This window comes from Gymnogyps californianus, chromosome 2 (genome assembly GCF_018139145.2).
Source record: "Gymnogyps californianus isolate 813 chromosome 2, ASM1813914v2, whole genome shotgun sequence".
Taxonomy (NCBI): Eukaryota; Metazoa; Chordata; class Aves; order Accipitriformes; family Cathartidae; genus Gymnogyps; species Gymnogyps californianus.
This window is the reverse complement of record NC_059472.1, coordinates 126535731-126558324: the sequence shown is the minus strand read 5'-3', so window position 1 is coordinate 126558324 and position 22594 is coordinate 126535731. Positions and strand designations below refer to the sequence as shown.

General features: G+C 37.2%; 1 protein-coding gene across 2 annotated transcripts in view; it reads right to left on the bottom strand.

Annotated features, from left to right (window-relative positions):
• ZNF385D (zinc finger protein 385D) overlaps window positions 1-22594 on the bottom strand; it is a 412620-nt gene that overhangs the window by 9555 nt on the left and 380471 nt on the right. Inside the window, exons 6-8 of one of the 2 annotated variants that reach the window (XM_050891944.1) lie at window positions 14728-14750; window positions 12080-12126; window positions 10064-10082 (exon numbers count right to left, since the gene is read on the bottom strand). The exons of the other annotated variant lie outside the window; for it this stretch is intronic. Coding sequence (XP_050747901.1) covers window positions 10064-10082; window positions 12080-12126; window positions 14728-14750 — 89 coding nt within the window. The remainder of the gene's footprint in view (window positions 1-10063; window positions 10083-12079; window positions 12127-14727; window positions 14751-22594) is intronic. 2 annotated transcript variants of the gene reach the window in all.

The following is a 22594-nucleotide window of genomic DNA, read 5'->3' as shown; positions in this document are numbered from 1 at the left end:
GAGGAGATGGAAGGAAACAAAAAAAAAGGTCGTGACCTTTGGCTTTTGCTTGTTTGCATCCTAATGCTGTAACCTCACAGAGAGCCAGATCGTACTGGTGATGGTTTGACTAATGGTGATGAACTAAATCTGACCTTATTCTTTGTATTTTGTGTGGTTACAAAATACAGTACTCCCATGTATCGAAACGCCATGTATTCTGTCTCCTGCGTTCTGCTAACACCCAGTAAATACAGAATACATAAACTGAAAAGACAGGTCATTAAGACCGTACTGTACAACTGAAAGATAATCCACTAAAAGAGGTCATGTAAATTACCAGTACAATAGGCAGTGAAAATTTATGTACCGCACTTCAGATGCATAAACTGCCATAGTACCGCATAATACTATGCTGACTGAGTAGCCAAGCTAAAGTTTTAACATTCTGTACTAATAAAACTAAAATGAAAATAATTGTATATTCTTGATATCTGATAAAATAAAACGTTAAATTGATATTTCACTTGATATTAACCAAAATTAATATTAAATGAATGCAGATAATTAATACACAGTATACATTTATCCATGCATTATTATTATCCATTATTGCATACTAACAACACATACTAATAATAGTAATTAAATATACAATATTCTATATCTGAGACCTATACAAACACTAATAAGATTTTTGTTCTGTGTATCAGTGGTATGTTTGGAAAAACTGTAAGCATGTTAGATACCTAAATCTATTTAGAAACCTAGTGCTTGCATCTAAGAACTTGTGCTTTTTCTGTAGTTTTCAAATCCAAGACAGAGAAAATACACAATGATATTGTGGTTTGAATAATATATACATGACATTTGGATATGACACTATCATTTGGTAGTTAAGTACTTAGCAGGGTAGAGGACAGTAAGATCCAGCACTGAGCCAGTGGAAAAGATGGCAAGTAAAGGACAGGAGAAGGAGAGAAGGGACAGGAGCTGTTCTGCCTTTGCAGTACTGTATTTTGTCATATTAAGCCTACTGAGTAGCGGCTTCCCCCGTAAGAAATCTTAGTTACTTTACTGAGATACTCCTGGAATTGGGCACTTTCCAACACAGACGGCTCATTTTGGTTTCATACATCCCTTGGTGTTAGTGGTGCTCTACCTGTACTGTGCTTTATTCATTGCCATCTATTAGAATAGGCAAAATAACAGTTCCTTGGCTTATAGATCTCAATATGTGCTGTGATGCAGGAGAGACACAACTAACTGATGCCGCAGAGGTGTGTTTCAGACTGATACTGTTCAACAGCTTCATTAAAGAAGAACACACGTATTAACTTAGCAGACAACAGCAAACTGGGAGCAAGCACAGACACTGAGAGACATGATTTAAAACAGTTTTAAAGCATTGGAGAAACAGTCTAGAAAATCTGATGCTTTTCAGTAAAGGCAATTGCAGGAATCCACACTCAGTAGGATTAATCTAATCTATTAAAACAGGATGAAGAACAACAGCCCCAGTACTGCTTTTTGGGGAGGTTTGTTTGTTTGTTTGATTTTGGGTTGTTTTCTTTGTTTGTTTGTTTGCTTGTTTTTCAGAAAAAGCTTTCAGTAGTGGATAACAAGATGAACACAGATCTCTCATATCATTGTGTTATGAAAAAGGTCCCCACCATATTGAAAGTGCACAGTGAAAGATTTATGAGGTATCTTTTTCTCCTCTAATCAGCAGTAGAGGCCCTACATCCAGTCTGGAGACTGCAACATCAAAAATTAACAGTTACTTGTTTTGTTGTTAATCCAGCAGCAATACGAATGCAAACCAACAAGAGAGGGGTTGCGAGGGAGGAAGCCAAAACAAATTAGAGGTTAGAAAACAAGGACTGTGAATATGGAAGATGAAGGGTAAACACCGACAACATTTTTCATATCTATAGAAGGCAGCTAAAAAGAAGAGAATAAACTTTTGTCCCTGATCCCTCCTAATAGGGCAAGGACTATTGGATTACATCAAGAGAGACTTAGATTAAACATCAGGAAATTCTTTCTAATATTAAAGCTTGTAAAGCCTGAGAATAGTCTACCTACAGAGATCTGGAAATGTCGCCTACTGGAGGACTTGGAACTGGCTGAACGAATACCTGCAGGAGCAACCCAGGTAAGATCCCCTTTCAGTCAGCGGGAATAGGACACTTCAAGCCCTGTCAATTTCTATACATTGTGTATTTTGTAATGTTTCTATATATTCCCTCAAAGGGTTTTTAAAAATTATTATTCAAAAAACCAAGGAAGCAGAGTTTGCGATGTGAATATTCTACATACTGCCAGGCATTAAAGCAGCGTATAGCAAAAATAAGGTCCCAGTCCAGGTCTAATCAAAGGGTTTTTTTTTCCTGAGAGTGAGTCTGGAGGGTGCTGAGGTACTGGGGATGTCAAACACTGGTGCAGAAGGAATGGTTTTACCTTGCTGAACATTCTGTTCTTGTTTATTATTTTTTACAGACCAACAATAATGTTTCAAAAGAAAAACACTATTTTGAAATATTAAGCCTTTTGTTGGGAACTGATGAGTAAATGAAGCCTTTGTAGATCTGTCCACAAAATTATATGTTGAACTAGTCACTCCTTTCCCATCCCAGAGAATCCTTGTCGATATTGGCTTTCCTTAAATTGAAAGTTGCTGCAGTGAAATTATTTTCATTAAAAGCCCGCTCCCAGCAGTACACAACACTGCTTTTAAAACTTCAGTTTCTCCATCCTGGGACTACCGTACAGTAGTAGGTCTAGCCAATGTACTTTCCTGGTGAAAAGGAAGGCAGAGGGCAGACAGCACCAGGGAGAGGGAGGGAAAAGAGAAAGAAGACATTAACATTCTCTAAGGATTGATGGCAAGGTTGGTGCTCATTCTAATCTTGCAGGAAATTAGATATGTACATCAATCACCGTTACCAGCTTTGCAGTGCAAGGGTCAGTATTTTGCCCTAAGCAAAATATAGATCATAATTTCTTTATTTTCCATATGAAAACCTGAGGCAATGAACAAAAAAAAGCTTAAATAACTGCAGATTTTATTCTGCTTCAAATATCTGACCTCCTATATCTATGATGATCTAATATTTCACCAAGTAATTATTTTAAAGTGAAAAGAAAATAAAATTGATTATGCTAGTCCTTTTGAGGGTATTTTGATATGCATGCGTGAAAACAGCATTGTATATAAAAATTAAACTAAAAATGGTAAATGTCATCAGCATATTCTTCAACTAACAAAAATATCAAAGGTCAGAGCATATATACTGCTTATATACCTGTCAAAAGATGCCCTATATTAATACATTATATATTCTACTAATGTAAATGCATTAATGACATCAAAACATATACAAGAAAACCATCCAAGTTCACCATCTAAAAGCCATAACACATTTAAAGATGCAAAGCTGCTCTTCCTCATATAAACTTTAGAATTATCTGCAGGAATTAAGGGGAAAACATTCTAAAAGCTGTCAAGCTTACAAAGAGGGAATTCAAATCCTCTTCTCACCAGAACTTCTAACCTAACCATCATGTGTCTCTTTGAATATATTACACTGGTTCTGCCTGTACACAGTTCAGTGCCCTAAATACAGGGTACAGCATTAAAGGTATAAGGGATTAAAAAACCCCAAACCACCAAAAAGTAGGAAGGCATTTGAACTGATGCCTTGAAGACTGAATCAGCATTTCTTAACATTCTATTATGACAGTGCTTTGAGAACTATTTCAATAATAAATGATCTAAAATCGAGCTGGAAATTCAGTCACAGTCAAATGGAAGATTTGTTTCTGGTGACGCAGGCTTGCAGGACTGTGCTATTTTCATACCAGTGGCCTGCAGCAAATATTCATTATTGCAACTGTCACTGCTTGGCTTTGGCATAGAAGCTGATTGCTGATATTGTATGGAACTGGACTCCAGCGGCAAAAAAAGGGAACACTTCAAGATTCACAATAATCCATTTGTGTTCCTGGTCTTAATATAGCAACAGAATAAAAATTAAAAATACAAAAAAATTACATTAAAATCTAATCTTGGACACTGGCAAAATCAAAGATTTATTTTAACAAAAAGACAAAGCCAGATGAAAAACATTCTGTGAAAATTGACTCCTTTGGGTACTGCAGATACCATAGTTCAAGTGGAAAACTGCAAGTGTGTGATTAAGGTCCTCCTAAGTAAGCAGGATTAATTTTATATCCCAGCTACAAGACTCATGAATTTTCTTTAGGCTGAAGAAACAGAAAATTACAACTCATGTTTTTCTTCTGAGTATGTGAAAGTCTCACTCATCAGTTCCTGCTACTAAGCATAAGAATTTCTTATCCTGAAACTATAAATAAACCCACAGAGAGAAAAGTGCTCTGACTTCAAACAAATCACAACTGAGTGTGTTTTTTCTTCCGCAATCTCAAGTGGCATGCATTTAAAAATATCTGATTTAGCACATACCCATGCATTCTGGTCTCATTTAAATCAAACTTTGCCTTTGACATAAAAGGACTGAGCATTTGGCCCATAATGCTGTCCAGGAAAAACCAAAAAAAAACAAACACCCCCTCTCTCCTCCCCCCCTGCAGAAGCTAGAAAGCACATTCTTTCTCATGGCAAACAGAACTTGATATGAAATATTTCACTATACTATAAGACCTCTTAGTATTGCAAAAACATTGTCAGCTGGCTCGCTGATAGCAAATCTGCATCAAGTAACAAAATGCTCTCGTACAGGCGCTTGATACCGGCATGTTCGAAAGAGTCTTGACATATTATTTTCCTGCCTACTCAGAACTGGGTCCTCAGTTTCCTTGGGCTGCTTTGAAAATCCCATGTTCCATGTCCTCTGTGGTAATTACATTTGAAGATAACACGTAATTTCTTTTGAATCTATAAATATAACAGTGGAGTATATAAAAAACAAAGTACCATCCCAAAAATAACTGTGACTGACTTTTTTTCGTGCTTGGCTGACTTTCTGTACTCATATGCTAAAACATAAGTATGTGTGCTAGCACATTGGCTGGCTCTGGCACTTAAAACACTTTGAGGAACTTTGAATCAAATGTATCGACTCCTCCTCCTTTATAGTTGCAGAATACAAACTTGCATATTTTGTGGTTGCTGGATATTTGGCCCATTACAGTATATTGTACAGAAAATTCTTTTGGTATCGTATTATGAAAATTCCAGTCATTAGACTTAGTTTTACATTCAAAATGTGGATTCAATCTATTTTTTATAGATAAATCCTTCCCAGAATGGATATCTTTTACTTGGAGAGTCAGAAGCATATTTTTAGGACTTAGAAGGACCCATGTAATTCTTTTTTTAAGAAAAAACTAATTACAACAGCATGGTTTAGAGAGTTAAGTACTGTACATCACAGTTTATTTGGTATAAAAGATCAAAATATCTGAATGACAGTTGTGTAATTCATTACTTTAAGATAAGACCTCCTTCAGTGAAGCGACACGAAATATTGGAAATCATGATATTTACCTGATCTTTTACAGGATGGATACTAATTAATATGTTATAATGGAAGAGTTAAGAGCTCCGAAGTAATAAACAAAGCTGTGTATGACCAAACAGGAACAGAATTTGAAAATTTTGTATGAGCTGCCTTTTCTGATCTTGTTTTTTAAACACCAGCTATTCATCTGTTTTTTCTCCCTTCCCCTGTCACTGCCCTGGCTTGTCAGTCACTTTCTTGTTACTTTGGTCTGTCTAGGTGTCCATCGTGATTGCTTTTGATATCCAGAAAACGAAAGGCCAAATGGTCTATAGTATTGCCCAAGCCTTTGCTCAAATGTACAAGAAAAAGCACTACGGAGAAACTGAAGGACTGCAAACTTTCCCAGGACCAGCATGAAAGCCAAATACCAGGAATTTTCTTCATTTGTAACTGGAGAAGCAATGACCTCAGTATTTTGACTAGTCCCTGTTTTTTAACACTTAAATAAATCACATTATACACAGTGTTCATCACTCAGAAACAAAGGATGAAGAAACAAGTGGCTCCACAACAAGTTTTACTGCTCATTTTACTGCTGCCTCTACTCCATGTTTCCCAGTGACATGCCTTGGTGGTGACCTGATGGGAGGGAGACAGAAAACAGGACTTTTGGTGGCAAAAGGTGTCCACAAAGAGAGTGAGAGTGAAGAGAAAGTAGAAAACTTCACATATTTGCTCTGTGGATTTTTTTTCTCCAGCTAAACTCAATTCTGCCAAGTCCTAAAATGACCTTCTTCATTAATTAGCAGTACACAATTTTCTAATGAAATTATACCTCATTTTTACTAGCAGTTCCCTTGGTTTAAAGCACAGTTCATTAATCCTGAACAGGATTAACCGCAGAGGGATGACTGCATTCCTGTTGAGGTTAATTGAATGGAGCTGGCAGCAACAGCAACAGCTGGGGGTAAAAGGCCTATGGAAAGGGAAGGAGGAAGGTAGGGAAATGTCACACGGCGTCTGAGTTTTGGGCTCTCGGGCAAATGTAGCTGACAAAAATGTGACTGGAAAGAAAGGAGACGATGAGGAGAAACCATTTATTTTTCAAGTTATTTTAAGCAACTCTTCATGACGACTGGGTTTGGGCGCTGAGCTGTTCTTTCTGTTGTATAGATTTCTCCTCAGCCAGGCAGAAGAAAAATGGCTTTCACCAGCTATGAGTGAAAGGGTCCCCGCGCAAGGAGCTGCAGGGGGAAGAACGGGCCGCTTGCTGAAGCTACTCTTGCCATTTAATTAATGAGACCTGTGTAGTGAAAAATTAAATTTGAAACCAGGACTTAAGTGTTTGTTTAAAGGGTGGAGCTCACAGTCAAGTGCAAAGAGGATTTTTGCAGACTGTGGTCTCAGTGGCCCTGCTAAAATAACACATTTTCTATTTTGACTCTAACTTGAAGATTATACATAAGGCAGGGTGTTAGATTTCATTTCGATAGTTACATTTTTATTTTGGAGGCTGCAATGTAAAACATTGCTTTTAAGATAAGGAATAAAACAGGCACATGGTGGTTTGTTCACATATATAGAAGGAAAGCTGTATTATCCTATACCTAGGTCTCTCATGCTTGGCAACATCAAAGGCTACACTGGCAAACTGCCACCGGTTTTACATCTGCACATGCTTCAGTATGCATTTCCCAATTTTTAAGTAAAAGCAAACACAATAAAAAATATATTTGCAGTTAATCTTAATGCATGAGCAGAAATTGAGCATCAGTTGAGTTTACCGCCAGTAAAAACCAAGGAATTGAAAACAATTCCTTAAAAGCTAAAAGCCCACTAAAGAAAAAGGTTCTGTAAGATATATTACAGTAAAATAATTTGCCTTGAATGTACCTTTCTGCAGCATGGGGGCCAAAATGTGCACAGCAGTCCCCATCCGTATTATTAAACTCTCTTATCCTCCAAAACAGGTCAGCTGCACATGAACCGCCTGTTGCTCTTTGGCTTGTATTGAACTCCAGACTCTGCTCAGGGATATCTGGCAGATTCAACTTCGGCCAGAAGTCTTCCAAAGACAGCTATAGCAGTGGAAATGAATGGATGGTTGCATTCCTGTGGCCAGGAACATCCTTGGCACCGTGTGAATCACTAGTGGAGACAGTAGTCTAAAATACTATTTAAAAATAGGCCCTGCCTCACCACCAAGGCCTAGGTGATATGAATTATACCTAGTCAGTACTGGAGGCAGTACTTCCCCAAGGAGAATTCAGGGAGCAACTTTTGTCTGTGTCACTAACAACAATGGCTTCAAAGTATTATCTCCCCACCCAAACACTCATTACGGCTTTAACTCAAGTTAAAGACTCAAGTCTTCATGTACCTGGAAGAACAAATTGCTGTTACCGAGGCCAGTACGTAACTATGATTCAGTCTCTGCCTGCTGCTCCTGCTGCCCCCAGACATGGGGAAGGAAGCAGCAGCCAAGCTGTTCTCTTTCACCTTGCACTATCAGCTGTAGTGATGGAAGTGAGCTTTGAAAGGGGCTCTCCTAAACTCCCCTTCTCTTTAACAGAGACATAGAGCAGACACAGTCCAGGCTATACAGTACTGGAGACTGAGAAGTATTTTTCACAAAACAAGCAGGCTGGCAAAGCCTATTTAAAACTTGATATCAAAAACAATTTACTGTGGAATCTCTCCCCCAGCAATCTGCCACCAAAAACAAAGAAGCGCGGAGAAGTATTAATCACTGGCAGAAGGAGAGAAAATACATTGCTTTCATTAATCAAATGGAACAAGGAAAGAATGAGTGAACTGCACTGCAGATTGCATAGAATGGCTCTCCATTTTAAGCAGTGAGTTGATTTTTTTTGCATTTGTCGTGGTTTAACCCCAGCCGGCAACTAAGCACCACACAGCCACTCAATCACTCCCCCTACCCAGTGGGATGGGGGAGGGAATTGAAAAAAAAAATACCCTCATGGGTTGAGATAAAGACAGTTTAATAGGACAGAAAGGAAGGAAAAATAATGGTAATGATGATAATAATAATATGGCAATAATAATACTAAAAGAATTAGAATATACAACACAAGTGATGCACAATGCAATTGCTCACCACTCGCCAACCAATGCCCAGTTAGTTCCTGAGCAGCGATCCGCCTTTCCCAGCCAACTCCCCCCCAGTTTATATACTGGCCATGACATCATATGGTACGGAATATCCCTTTGGCCAGTTTGGGTCAGCTGTCCTGGCTGTGTCCCTTCCCAGCTTCTTGTGCCCCTCCAGCCTTCTTGCTGGCTGGGCATGAGAAGCTAAAAAATCCTTGTCTTAGTATAAACATTACTTAGCAACAACTAAAAACATCAGTGTGTTATCAACATTATTTTCCTACTAAATCCAAAACACTGCACTGTACCAGCTACTAGGAAGAAAATTAACTCTATCCCAGCTGAAATCAGGACAGCATTTTAAGCAAGTTGAATGTCCTCTTTAAAATTTCCATCTGAACTTTAATTTTCAAAACAGATTTATAGTCCTAGAACCTAGAAGTAAATTAAAATAACTGGAATCCAACTCAGAATTTCTGAGAACTCTGACTTCTGACCACCCTTGTAAGTGTAATACCTCATGGCACTCTCCTGTCTTGAATCCAGGAATAATTAAAGCTATTCCCTTTACAGCAGATTACTTCCTTTACTGGAGAGCATTGAGCTAGTAAATCTGTTTTTGGCAATAAACTAATGTTGTGTCTAATATAGGAATTGTCAGAAGCTGTACAAGCATCTGTTGTAACTGTATAACTTCTTTCAGTGGAGTGAAGGCAGGGAGAGTAGTGAGGAGACATACATTCTTTCAGACATCTGTCTTGGAGTGCACTGTACGTAGAGCCTGTAGCAGATGTGTTCTGTGGACTGATCAGCAATGGCTTTCTTAAAACCATCTGCTCTTCTGTAAGTAGTTGAGATACCAAATGCCCAAATTTTGGAGGAACAAATTTCACAAGGAACTGATGAGAAAACAGAACAGGAGATGATAGTGTTATTATCTTTAATCTTTAGAATAAATAAGTGTTTTGACTTTTCTGCTATCCCATTTAGATTTTTAGTAGTCCTCTTCAGTCCAATGTTTTTACAAGAAATTTTTCCTTTGGCTGATCACATACTGTTGGTAACACGTTTCATAAATTGACAGGCACATCCCAAGAGTAGCACCCAAGTGAGTGCCAGGGAAAGGAAATCTCTTGCAACTTCCAGAGAACCTGTGAATGGATCTTTTGCTACTCACAGCTGCAGTTACTGTGACCATCTATGTAACTCTTTATAAGACCAACTATGTAGCTCTTACAACTCCAGCAGATTCCATCATCTAAAATAAATGTTCCTACTATTGCCTGCATCCCCTCCAGTCCTTCCCCTCTCCAGCCCACCACAGGTTGCTTCTGGGCTATGACTGAAACAAAGGGCTTATGAAACACACTATGTCATCATTACAGTTAAAGACATTGAATGATGTTTACAGAGAGTTGCACAGACAATCCAGACCAACAATTTCTAAATAACTTGCTGTCATCATAGTTCTTGGCATTATTAACAGGTTTTGTTTTGCTTTTTCTTCCTTTTTTTAATAAAACAAATATTTTGTGCAACACTAGCAGTCTCCGTTGGCTATCATATGTCAGTCTTTCCTCTACCTTCAGGCAGCCTGCTACCAGCTGAACTATTAGTCTAATTATATTAGTTGGCAGAAGAAACATGTTAAGTGAACCACAGCGAGGTTGGATGGATGGTCCTGGGATTAAGCGAAGAGCAAGAGAAACCTGTCTACTTCAGTAATTTAGTGAGTTCCCTCTCATCAAATTTTCTCATTGTCAGAAGAGTCTGAAACAACTCTTTTTGTCTCTTCCAGTGGCGCTCCCTGGCGCCATCCACACATACCCAGCAGAGAGGTTATCAGTGCTTTGCTGTTTGGGATGTTTATCTAGCCAATATCAGACTTTTATCAGGCAAGCTCTCCACAGAAGCAAAATGGAAGAAGGGATGTTTTCCTACCTCAAAGCTGTTCTGGTGAGTTATATAAAGTCTTCTGCACACAAGGGAACAGTGAAAATCACAAATGTATTTCATAATGGCAGCATTCATAGATATCACTCCTAGTTTCAAAGCTTATAGAATCAAATATATTATTTGATTTAACCAATTACACACAAAACAATGATGGGTTTGTATTTTACGACACAAAGCTAGCAGAATAGACCTTAATAAGGAAATGACTGCTCTTAGTTTGCAGTGACAGAAAAAGACAGCAACTGCATATTAATGAAAATTAGCATCAAAATGGCAGCGCAAGACTAGCTTTAGCAAACATTTCCAGGATCTCAGATAAGGCATTTAATTCTTGCTATGCTTTGACCTTTTCTTATACATTCTCTTGTAAGGCTGATATTAAAGGCCCATGTTATCTGGAAAACTAAAAGTGACATACATTAATACTCGTAGTGACATAGTTAATTTGTTGGAAGTTTTTGTCCAATACTTGCAAAGACAAAAGTTCTGTCATCTTGAGTGAAGGTAGCTATGTTGTAAGTGGTGTGATTCTTAGGCAATTAGTCATAGGCGAAGTGAGAGCTACAATCTGTTCAGAAGAAATGTCATGGAGGGACATTGGAAGAAAACAGCCCTATGCAACGGGAGCAGGGCTGTTAATAGTTGCAAACTGTTTGTGCTAGTTCTGTAATGGTCAGTCTTTTCACATTTTGTTTTCCAGTAGGGGAGGATATTAATGAGCATAATTACAGTTTTTTATTAATTTCTTTGGTAAATCCAAATTGTCATTCTCTACATGTGCCACATTTTCCTTTGTATGCAGTTCTTTCCCTAACAACATAACACAGTAGCAACAAAAGTGGTCTCAGCTTCCCTTCTAAATGTGGCTGCAAACACTACACCACTTACAAGATCATACCCTAGCTCCCTCTGTTAAATTTTTTTCCTTTCTTGTACATGACAGTTATTCAGACATCACTAGTTCTGACATCATTCAGACCCAGCATTAGCTCTTAGAAAAGAGAAAGAGAGAGAAAAAATGTTCTCTTTAGGAGCGTAATATACTATACTGGTGGTTCCTTAGTTTTCATTCTGTCATATGTCTCTTCCATGTACACTATAACAGAGAAAAATATATGAGTAAGAGTCCATGAAAGCACCAACACAAGCCCAGATGTTTGAAAGTTGCCCTCATTTGTAGCTATTTTATGAATAACTGAATGTATTTTTCATATTCATGTTTACACAGTGTCTAGGTGAATAGGTGCAATTTGCCTGCCTCAAGAGCCTTTCAGCCATATAATTATTTGTTAATGAATGTGCAAGTTCAAAGTATCATATATCTGCAACAATCAGATCACCATTCCACAGCCACACCTTCACTCAGCTTAGCATCAGTGACTTTTCGTTAAAATCCACTTTTCCTTCATAAAAAATAATATTTTTAGCACTTCTATAATACCATCATATCTTACCTCAACAATTCCAGTTCAAAGACCTACTGAGAAGCACAATGCACAGAGAATGGGAAAAAACAGTAACAACTGGACCGTACAATTAAAAACAATAATTCAGAATAATTCTGTGTAAGGTCTGGGGGATTGCTGGAGGGCTGGGGTTTTTTATGATGTAGAGTGTATTTTACCTCCTCTTGCTTACTCCTCCTTAATATCTAGCAAATAAATTTTTCAAATTTTTCAGGGGAAACGTGCTGCACTTAAAAAAAAAGTTACTGGATGAAAAATATGGAATTAAGAGCCTAATTCTTTGTATTAGCTTTCAAAAATCTTGGAAAGCAGTTGTAATATGACTGCATTAGTAGAATAACAGCAGCTGCAACAACGAACTTCTGAACACCCTTTAGCTTCTGCAGCATCCAGTACAAGAACATTTAAGCATCTCTTTAGCACTGATATATTATATTAGATGTGTTCTCAGGATCTAAGGTTGCTACCATTCTATACAAACAAAATTATATATGGGTTTACTTAGAGTCACTTTGCATCACACAGCATTTTAGAAAACTCAGCATAGGTTGTGAAAGACAACAGCACTGCTCTTCTGAAACAAAACTTCAAATAGGGCAGTCCCTGAAATGGCAATACACACTATGAAATGTAGGTTTTGGCCTTTTAGATAATTTCAGTGTTTTCATTTATGAAAACTAGAAATTATTAATTCACAATGTAAAGAATTTGGCCAACACTTGCAGAAATAATTTCCTTTCATAACGCTTATGCATTAGCCATTTGGCAGGCAGGTAGAGAGCTTGCTTAGCTCTCCTTCAGAAAACCTGCATCAGTTGTGACCTTGTAAGCCAATTGATTATAGTGGTACTTTAGCTACCGTCTTAGGAGATACACCTATATAGATTTTTTAAACTTGTTTTGGTGAGTGGGAGAGAAAGACTGTAAATTGACCTGAAAAGAGAATACTGGTTCCTCCCTCTCAAAGCCTCTGAACTGTAGATCAAATGAATCTATAGATCGTCAGATGTCTTGATCCATGACCATGACAAAAATGCATACACTTGTACAACTGTAAGATTTTTTGGTGAAATGGAAAACAAGAAGGTGGGAAAAATGCCTGAAGCAACAAATCCAGGCTTCTGCTACCATGAAACCATTAGCAAAAACCTGGCTGCCCCCCTCCGCTTCAAAGGGCTACACATTGTCTCCCCTCCCTCACAAATTAAAAAATGTGAAATTAGCATGAAAATAATTACACTAGTGCAACCCAAATATATCATATTTATAATATACAACATGAAAACAAATGTTTTACCAGTAATTTGGAAAATGGAAAGGTTTTGAAGCATTTGGCTTCAAAATAAACCTTCCAAGAGTTTTCCCAGAAAGCTACTGTACTGTGCTTCCCAAGTTTATTTACTATATAGCACACAGATATCTGATCTCTTGCATGTCCAGGTAATAGTGGAAGCAAGATTTGTAATGGCTGTGCATTGTTCACACACACATAGAACAGAAGACACTTCCATCTTTCATTTCCATGGCAAGAAATCACACTGGATAAACACTTGTATATCTACTTCTCCTAAAATGAATTGTGGTGACAAAATATAGCTGAAGATCAGGGCAGACATGACTGAACTTGTTCAATTTGGAAAGTGTGCTTTGTATCATCAGTAAAATTCTGCAGGAATGAAGAGTCCATAAGTCAGTCATAAACATCACAACTCAGAGATGATAAGCAGTGCTCCAAAACTATGTTTTTATAAACTTGTTCTTAAAGCTTTCAGACATTTTTTATAAGAAATTAAGGTGAAGTTCCAGCAGGTAAGCAGTGTAATAATCTAAACACAATTCACATCAAAACAAAACCCTTCACTCCTTCTATCCTTAGTCTATACTTGTTAGTAAAGTATAGTAGAGATGATATTCACACTTCAAATGCTACAGCATGCAGTAGAAGATGCAGCTTTGAGATGATAAAAGAACTCTTAGAAATACAGTACAAAGAAGAATGGACTTCCCAATTTTACGCGGTGAGGCTAAAAATTCATTGAGGTAAAGTGGAGCCACCATTAGCTATGAGAGCAAAGGACTGGGTGCTTTTTTAATATAAGCAGACCTCAAAGATACAACTGCTTCTTAAGCCCTTCACCTTTTAGGGCTAACTATCCATTGCACTTACAAAGGCAGCTTGAAACCAAGTAAGGATAGAAAAGTCAAAATGAAACTCTTGAAAGCAAGCAACCAGCACGGCTTCCTATTTACTTTTCCTTCTTTCTAACGGGAATTTTAAAAATTTTTTTAAGGGAAATAAATTCTAGTGGTTGGGGTTTTTTTCCCATAACATTTGTTATATATTTTTGTGTGCCCTTTTATGTCTTGTCTGTCTACTTTTCTACTTATGGGAAAAACCAATAAAAAGCCTCATATAATAAGCAAGCAAGCAATCACTTAAAATCCACTTACTGTCCATTTCAATATGTAATCATCATCATTGTCTTCATCAGGCTGTAACCTCTTATACTTCATTGACAGCAGGACTTAGCGATGCCAGAAAAGATGATCTGGATTAAAATGCCTTCTAGTCTTTGCTCTTTCGGGATCTAAAGACATAGCCCACAATAACTGACATTCCAGCCCCATATTAGGTAAGATTGTGACTGCACATGGGATTTCTTCTAACATGTTGTCTTAGGCAGAATCTCAGAGAACTTGCTCAGCTTTGGAAAAACTGTGTATACTGATTTCAACCTTCCAATTTCTTCTATTGCATAGTTTGCGTCACAGTTTACATTTCTAGGTTCATTGTAAGCACAGAAGCAAAGCTTGTGAATGGATCTTTTCCCTCTGAAGAAAGTCATAGCTTTAAATCATACAGTGCATGAACTTGAGAGCTAGCAAGCAGGTTTTTCTAATGCATTAATCACAACTTAATCAACTGATCAATGTATCTCTCTGCAGACTTAAGTTTTTCACTAATTCTATGAAAATAAATATGATTGGACTGGAAAGCATCCATGCTTGGTAACATCTTTCTTTTTGTGATTTCAGGCTGTAACAGCTGTTTCAAATGTCAGCAGATAGGGTAGAATTAAAAAGGATAGACAATGTGGACAGGGGAATTGCAGAGCTAACGTATCTGTGCCTAATGACAAGAAATCTGCAGATGGATAGCTGATTATCAATTCTTTTATCTAAATTTATTAATACTTTTAATCAGTCCAAATGTGCAGCTGCCACAGTGCCAAATGAGATTAATCCGATAAAGATCTCTTCTTTGCTCTACAGGGATACTGAAAAAATGCCACATAACAATTGACATCCCAGGAAAAGCAAGTTTTAGCAAGATATTAGGATAATCAGTGTTTTTAAAAAATATATTCGAAATTAATCCTGCTAGGTTTTACAGAGCACACCCATCTAGCATATTTCCCTCGAAGATATAGTTTATAAATAAAAACCCCAGGCTTCTCATTCCATTGCACATAGGTGAAAGTCTCTTGCGAGCCGATTACATCACACCTCTGACTGCCAAGTTATCCCCTCAATGCATTTCATGACCTAAAACATTCCTTAATTCTTATCAACAGTAATCACTAAAACTAGAGAAGTACTTTGTATGATCTCACTTCTGCTGATTTAGTATGATAGGTTACTGCAGTGATTCTGCTAAGTTTGCCACTGGTAATACTGGTCTAGGACATGACATAATCAAGTCCTCCCCAAAGCAATCACTAGGAGAGATTGCATTCCCCAATCACTATGGGCTGAATTTGTAGTACCAGAGTCCTGGTTACTCTGCTTGTTTGTTCAAATGCAGGTTGAGACCACAAATCAGAATTTTTCTATAAGTAGCACCAAAAATGGAACAAGATAAATTGTTCTTGCAACAGCAAAATCTATGAAAAAGTCTCAAAAATGGGATTTTGCAATAGATCCCTTCCACAAAAATAGTGTGTTTCTATCTTTCCACATATTCTTGTATGTCAGATTATAATTACTGGAACTAACCAGTTGAGTTTAAGGGAGAATGACAATACCTTTAGGCCTAAATTGTGACCTACCTTTTCTTAAATAATATTTCTCATACCTGTTAGCAAAGTCCATGTAGTTCTTTAAATGTGTTTTTTCCAAAACAAATGCTTCAATGATGTTTTTTCTAAAAAAAGAAAATAAATAATGCCAGCATCCATACAATAAAAAACCAATCTGCATGCACGATGGAGGGGAACAAATGGTAAATATTTTTTTGCTGTTTCAAGCTTCCAAGAGGTAATGTTTGCATCAGCAACAGTAAATCAAATGAGTTTGGAAATTATGAAAAATATCTTAGCAATGTTCTTATAAACTGGAAACATATCTAGCGCAAAAGTTTATCTACTCAGCCTTTAAAAAATTTCCATTAATCTTTTCTATATATACTGCTTTTTTCCTTTCAAACTTTAAGGCCTTTATCGTTTTTTCCTTTCAGATTCTCTTCTTTTTCCCCAGCCTAACAGCTCAGTAATTCACAGGCTGCTGCTTTATGACCAAAGTCTTGCACTGCACTGGCTCGTATCACCAGTATCAGCAGCTGCTGTTAAATCACCTGTCAAATTTACAAAATTCTCACTCAATTTACCCTGAATGTCAGACTTGCACTTTTTTGTCCATGTTTCTGTTCATGTTGTTTACACAAGGATTCTGCTGGGACCAATGGACGACTAGCTTGAGCTTCATGCACAGATGATCCTTTAATACCAACTGCCTCTCCACTAGGAAATGGAGAACAGAGCAAAATTAATGTAAGTTGATATTTTATGTACTGGGTTGCATGAACCATTGTTTCTTGTATGAAGTAGACAGCTTTGCACCTGGAATATCTAACCGGAAATCCAACAGTCCAACCCTTTGTGCAGATATCTTACAAATGCATTAATTACTGTGCAATATACTTATCTGTTTGGGAAACAATTTTATCACTTTGCATATGTGGAACATAAATTGTCTTGCATGTGCAATATGCCAATTTCTATGAAAACTCATTTATCAGTGTAGACAGATAAAGATAATAAAATCTTGCAAATTGTGCTTACAAAATGTCAGCCCAAAATGATGGTCTTTAGTGCAACATCTTCTACTCTTGACCAAAATGGCTAGAGAGTCAATGAGATCTTATGAAAACTATTCTCATCAGTTACGGCAATTACATGAGGTCTCTTACAATTTTGGAACAGACCTCTGCAATAATGGAGGTATAGGGATATAAAGGATGCTTTGGGTCAGAGTTTTTTTCATCCAGATGATAAGAAGAGAAGAATTGCATAATCACTCCTGTATCACATAACAAAGAATGTTCCTCTTGGATGCCATGGCACTAATGGGGGACTGAAAACCCTTCAACATTTCCTCAGTTCTTTCTCCCCTTCCCTGCAAACATGACTGGATTGAAATCCAGATCTGCCAGACCAAATCAATTCAAAGAAATGCAAGGTGAAAAGCCCCAGGTTTGGTCTACAATTACTACTATGAGTTCTGAACATAAATCTTACAGAGAAGTTCACAGAAAAATTGATTAGCTACGATTTCACTTTAGGAAATCCCTATCACCAAGAGCTCTATAGGTCCTTAGCGTCAAGTCATTTGTTTTAAGAATGCCCTCTCCAGCTGCACAGTCTAGGATGCTGCATTATTTTATTCACAGTTAAACATACACATGTGCACGCACACACACCACGATGTTTTAATATTACAAAAGAACCTTTACTGTCTCCCCAGTGCCATTTGTTGTGCAAGGAAGACAGTTTTCAGCCACTGACAGTGATTTTCACCTCCTGTTAAGGTACACTTTTAGCATTTTGAACATGTACCATGTTGATGCTAAAACCTCTGTAATAAAACGTGATAGTAAGTAGTATACAGCAGCTCCATTTCTGAATCTGTCTGTCAAGGACACACCTCACCGCTTACTCTGTGAAATATTAAATTGTTTACCTGCATAAAGAAAATACCATTTGTTGTTGTTTTAAATAACCACATTTTTGTCTGGTTTTATATTAATGGATCAGCTTGCTTGTTTTCCTCTCTAAATCACTGTTTTACTTTGAGCACTCCTGTCCACATACATGACAGCAAGAGTTAACCCTTCTATACTTGAATACCTCTGACCTTTTAACCAAGTTTAGGACAAAGTTTCAAACTGCCATAATAGCAGTAGTAGTAATACCTACAATATTTATTTCCTGATTTTTCAGACTGAAGTATTGACCATGATATTGTAAACCACTCTTTCAACAAAAATAGCACACAGGTATGGTGCAGTTTGGAACATCAGCCTCTTTCTGTACCAGGCGTTGAACAAAGTGGTTTGATTTTTTTTCCCCAGTGCTCCAGAGGTGGTGAGCCACTTCAGCGCTCGGAGACAGAGGGATCTTCTTGCTCATTTTAAGGGGCATACTCACTGAACTCTGAGCTTCTTGACAGAAATGTGTCAAGCCTACTTTCTGTAAGGATTTCTTTTTTTGGTTTTGTTGTTGAGAGTTGGTGAGCAATAAGAGGGTTTCTCATCGATGAAGTACAAAGTCTGGGTTCTGCTGCTGTACCTACACCCAAATAGTATGAAGTCTGAATAAACACTTCCAAGGCTAAGATAATACAGCTTTTTTTACTCCCAGACTTTCCTAGCATGTATACATGATACAATTAGAATGATTAAAATACTAATACTTCACATACCTGTATGTCTGTAGCATCATGGAAAAAGAAAAGAAACCATTGTTCTAACAGATTTACACCTTAATTCGCGCAACCTAGTTTATACTACCAAGCTTGTGTACAAGTCTTTGTAGGACTTATGCTGTAACCTGAGAATATTAAGAAAATATGGAAGTAGGTGTGCTGTGGCAGTACAGAGGAAAAAACCTGGAAGGCTATTTAAAAGAAGCAGGCTTTATGGAGAGATTTTAAGAAGCAAAGGACATGGGGGTTATCTAGCACATGTGAAGAGACAGCTGCTCCAAGAATAGAAGTTAAATAAAAAAGCAGATGCCAAAACGGCATGGAACGAGACAAAGGAGTCTCCTAGAAAGCAATCTGCACAGAAGCCCAGGGCTGCGAGTGTTCAACAGGCAAGGAAACAAAGACTAAAGAACGATTTTCGTTTTTTGATGGAAAGCTTGTGGTTACAGACTTAAAAAATACATACATTTTTATGACAGGAGATGTTTGCGTCACATGTTTATCTTCACTGTTCAGGGAAGGAATATCGCACAGTGGCAAAGCCAAAAATGTTGCTCACTATTGTGTCCACTGACAAATGTAAAAGACAAGAACTCCATTTTGAAAAAATATTAACATTGCCATTAATGTAAAAAATAAAAACCTTCCCCCAATCCTTTCCCCTATGTTCATGAGTTTCAAATACAGAAAGCATCATAAGCCACATTTTCACTTCCTTTTTGAGCAGTACTCAGACACAGAACTGACTATATTCTTGGATGATTCTATATTGACATGTATTTCATTTACTGCCAGAATGATTCGTCTGACCAAGAAGATATCAATATCATTAACAATCTTCACCTATGAATATACAGACATTTTTCTATAAAGAATTTTCATGGATAATTGTCCTGGTTTCAGCTAGGATAGAGTTAATTTTCTTCCTAGTAGCTGGTATAGTGCAGTGTTTTGGATTTAGTAGGAAAATAATGTTGATAACACACTGATGTTTTTAGTTGTTGCTAAGTAGTGTTTATACTAAGACAAGGATTTTTCAGCTTCTCATGCCCAGCCAGCAAGAAGGCTGGAGGGGCACAAGAAGCTGGGAGGGGACACAGCCAGGACAGCTGACCCAAACTGGCCAAAGGAATATTCCGTACCATATGATGTCATGGCCAGTATATAAACTGGGGGGAGTTGGCCGGGAGGGGCCGATCGCTGCTTGGGAGCTAACTGGGCATTGGTTGGCGAGTGGTGAGCAATTGCATTGTGCATCACTTGTTTTGTATATTCTAATTCTTTTAGTATTATTATTGTCATATTATTATTATTGTTATTATTATCATCATTACTATTATTTTTCCTTCCTTTCTGTCTTATTAAACTGTCTTTATCTCAGCCCATGAGGGTCTGGGTTTTTTTCCAATTCTCTTCCCCGTCCCACTGGGTAGAGGAAGTGCGTGAGCGGCTGTGTGGTGCTTAGTTGCCGGCTGGGGTTAAACCACAACAATAATATAAAGAAGTTGGTAAGTATTTGATACTGAATATTACGTACAGCATGATAATTTGCTTTCACAGTCCAAAGATCAGGCACAGGTTTCTTTGCAAATTCACACAGAAATATGCCTACTATTTCGGAACACCTTTTTTTTTTTTAAATTAAGCTCTCACATGATAATTTAAATGACTTATAAAGACAAAATAACAGGTGTTTCAAGCAATAACTGAGCAAAACATTTTCTGTAAGATAACAAATGCTGTAAAGTAAATTTGGAATTAGTCTGTCACAGTTTTAGAAACTTCTGTCCTGCATCAGTACCGAAAAAAAAAAGCCAGAAGTGGTTTAATGGTCTATGAATATATTTCTCAGGTGTCTGAAGGCAGAATAAAGTCATTAATGGATCATTAAAAAACCAGAAATTCTTTGATGGTAGCAACCGCCTGAAACAATTTTCCTCGAGATTACACTTCTTCCTCGCTGAATACATCAATTATTCTATCTAGACAGCAAATTTGGCTTAATTACCAGTTCTCGTCTCAAGCACTGATTTCCCTCTGTTTAGAATAGGTGAAAACTTACTCCTTTGTTACCCAAGAAGCAACCTAGTGGACTTGTTGACACAGATTTAATGCACTGAAACAGAAAATTTTACTCCCTGATTAGCCAAAAAGAAAATTTAAAACATTTTGGAATGAGATCCGAAATATTTAAATTGTATCTTAATTGCAGAAAACTGCAAAGATGAAATTATTCACATAATTACAATTCATAGATTTTTAACAAGTGAAAACTGGTGAAAAATTTTGTTAATTTAGTCACACAAAGAGAATTTGGCGATCCAGAGAAATGGGTTATTCTTTTATTTAAACTATTCAATTTTGAAATTAGGTGAAAATCGAATCTACTTAAGTACAAGGAGTATAAGGCATTTACCTAAGCAAGGATTATCAAAATACTGCAATAGTATTTCAGTAAATGAAAAGGACATATGTTTGAGCAAGACTCAAAGTATCTTTCTGACAAGACAATTCAGCAGGTCTTTTAATTTAGCAAATAAGTTATGTTTATCTTGGGAAAGGAAAGATTAAGAGTTATTCCAGGGTGATTAGAAACCCTGAAAATAAAATTCCAATTAAAATTGACAAATACAGAACTGTATATTGCATATGATCTTTCATAACTTAATTTTTTCTTGCCTCATAGGATGATTTTTGTCACACTCATGGGGTAGATGTCTCTAAACCTTTAAAAAGGAAGTAGAAAGCAAGAAAAAATGCACAAGAAGTTTTTAAACAAATCTATTAATGCAAAGCTGGTTTTGGTTTCGGGGTTTGGGGTTTTTTTTCAGTTTTCTCTGCTTTAATCTGTCAAAAGATTACTGTCTCTCACAACAGGGAAATTAATAACTTGGTTCCTTTTTCACCTGGATGGCTTAAAAATTTCATAGGGTTTTTTTTGCAGAAGGATGGCCAAATAATACATCACTAATCATATCCCCAAAACTCCAGCCCCTTTGAGGCAGATATTCCAGTATCTTTTGGTTAAGAGTGTTGTCCAACTGAAATCTTTACCTCTTATCATGAATGCAGCCCCAGATGCCCTCTCCACTTCCAGCTTAATGGATAATAGATGTCAAGCTCTTCTCTACAAGTGCGGCTCTTAAGATACTGACTGTGCTTCTCCTCTAGACCCAGTGAAGGGATTTCATGGATCATTTGAGAGCACTATAAATAACAACTTGCACATGCTGACTCGCTTCTTATTGAATATATTCAAAAGGCCTATGAACAGTAGCCTTTTCAATCCAATACATTTACATAAATCATTCTTTGAGGTTCATTATGGTCTTACAAACATCTGGACAAGAGAACATAAACTAATCAGTGTTCAAGGAGATTCAGAGCATGATAATAATAAAGAACATGCCTAATACGTACTTGGAGCACATGCTCTTACTGGAGGCAATAGGGGTTGACAAGGGTAGCATCTCTTCTTTTATACCAGAAGGATTTACCAGTTACTTTCATCTCCTTGCAAAGTGATTTTAACTTCAGAAGCAACTAACAACATTTCATTACAGTTTCAACCTATCTGCATTACTGATTGCCTGAAGTGACCAAGCTAACTCTAACATTAAAAACCCGCTCTCATTTAATCTCAACATTGCATGTGATGTTCCTTGGCCTACATTACCCACACGTGGGTATTTCAATCATTCACAGAGAGCTAAAGACATTAATTAAGTCTGTGCACTTTTGAGAGAGAGAGTGGTCGGATATTACACTGAACCACAAGAACTGCCAGTGGGTCTAAAATCAAATTGTCTCATTTTAAAATAAAAAATGCATTTAACTCCTGCATATGTGTTAAAATACGGCTTGCTGGGCACAGGCTTTTGATGGTGGATG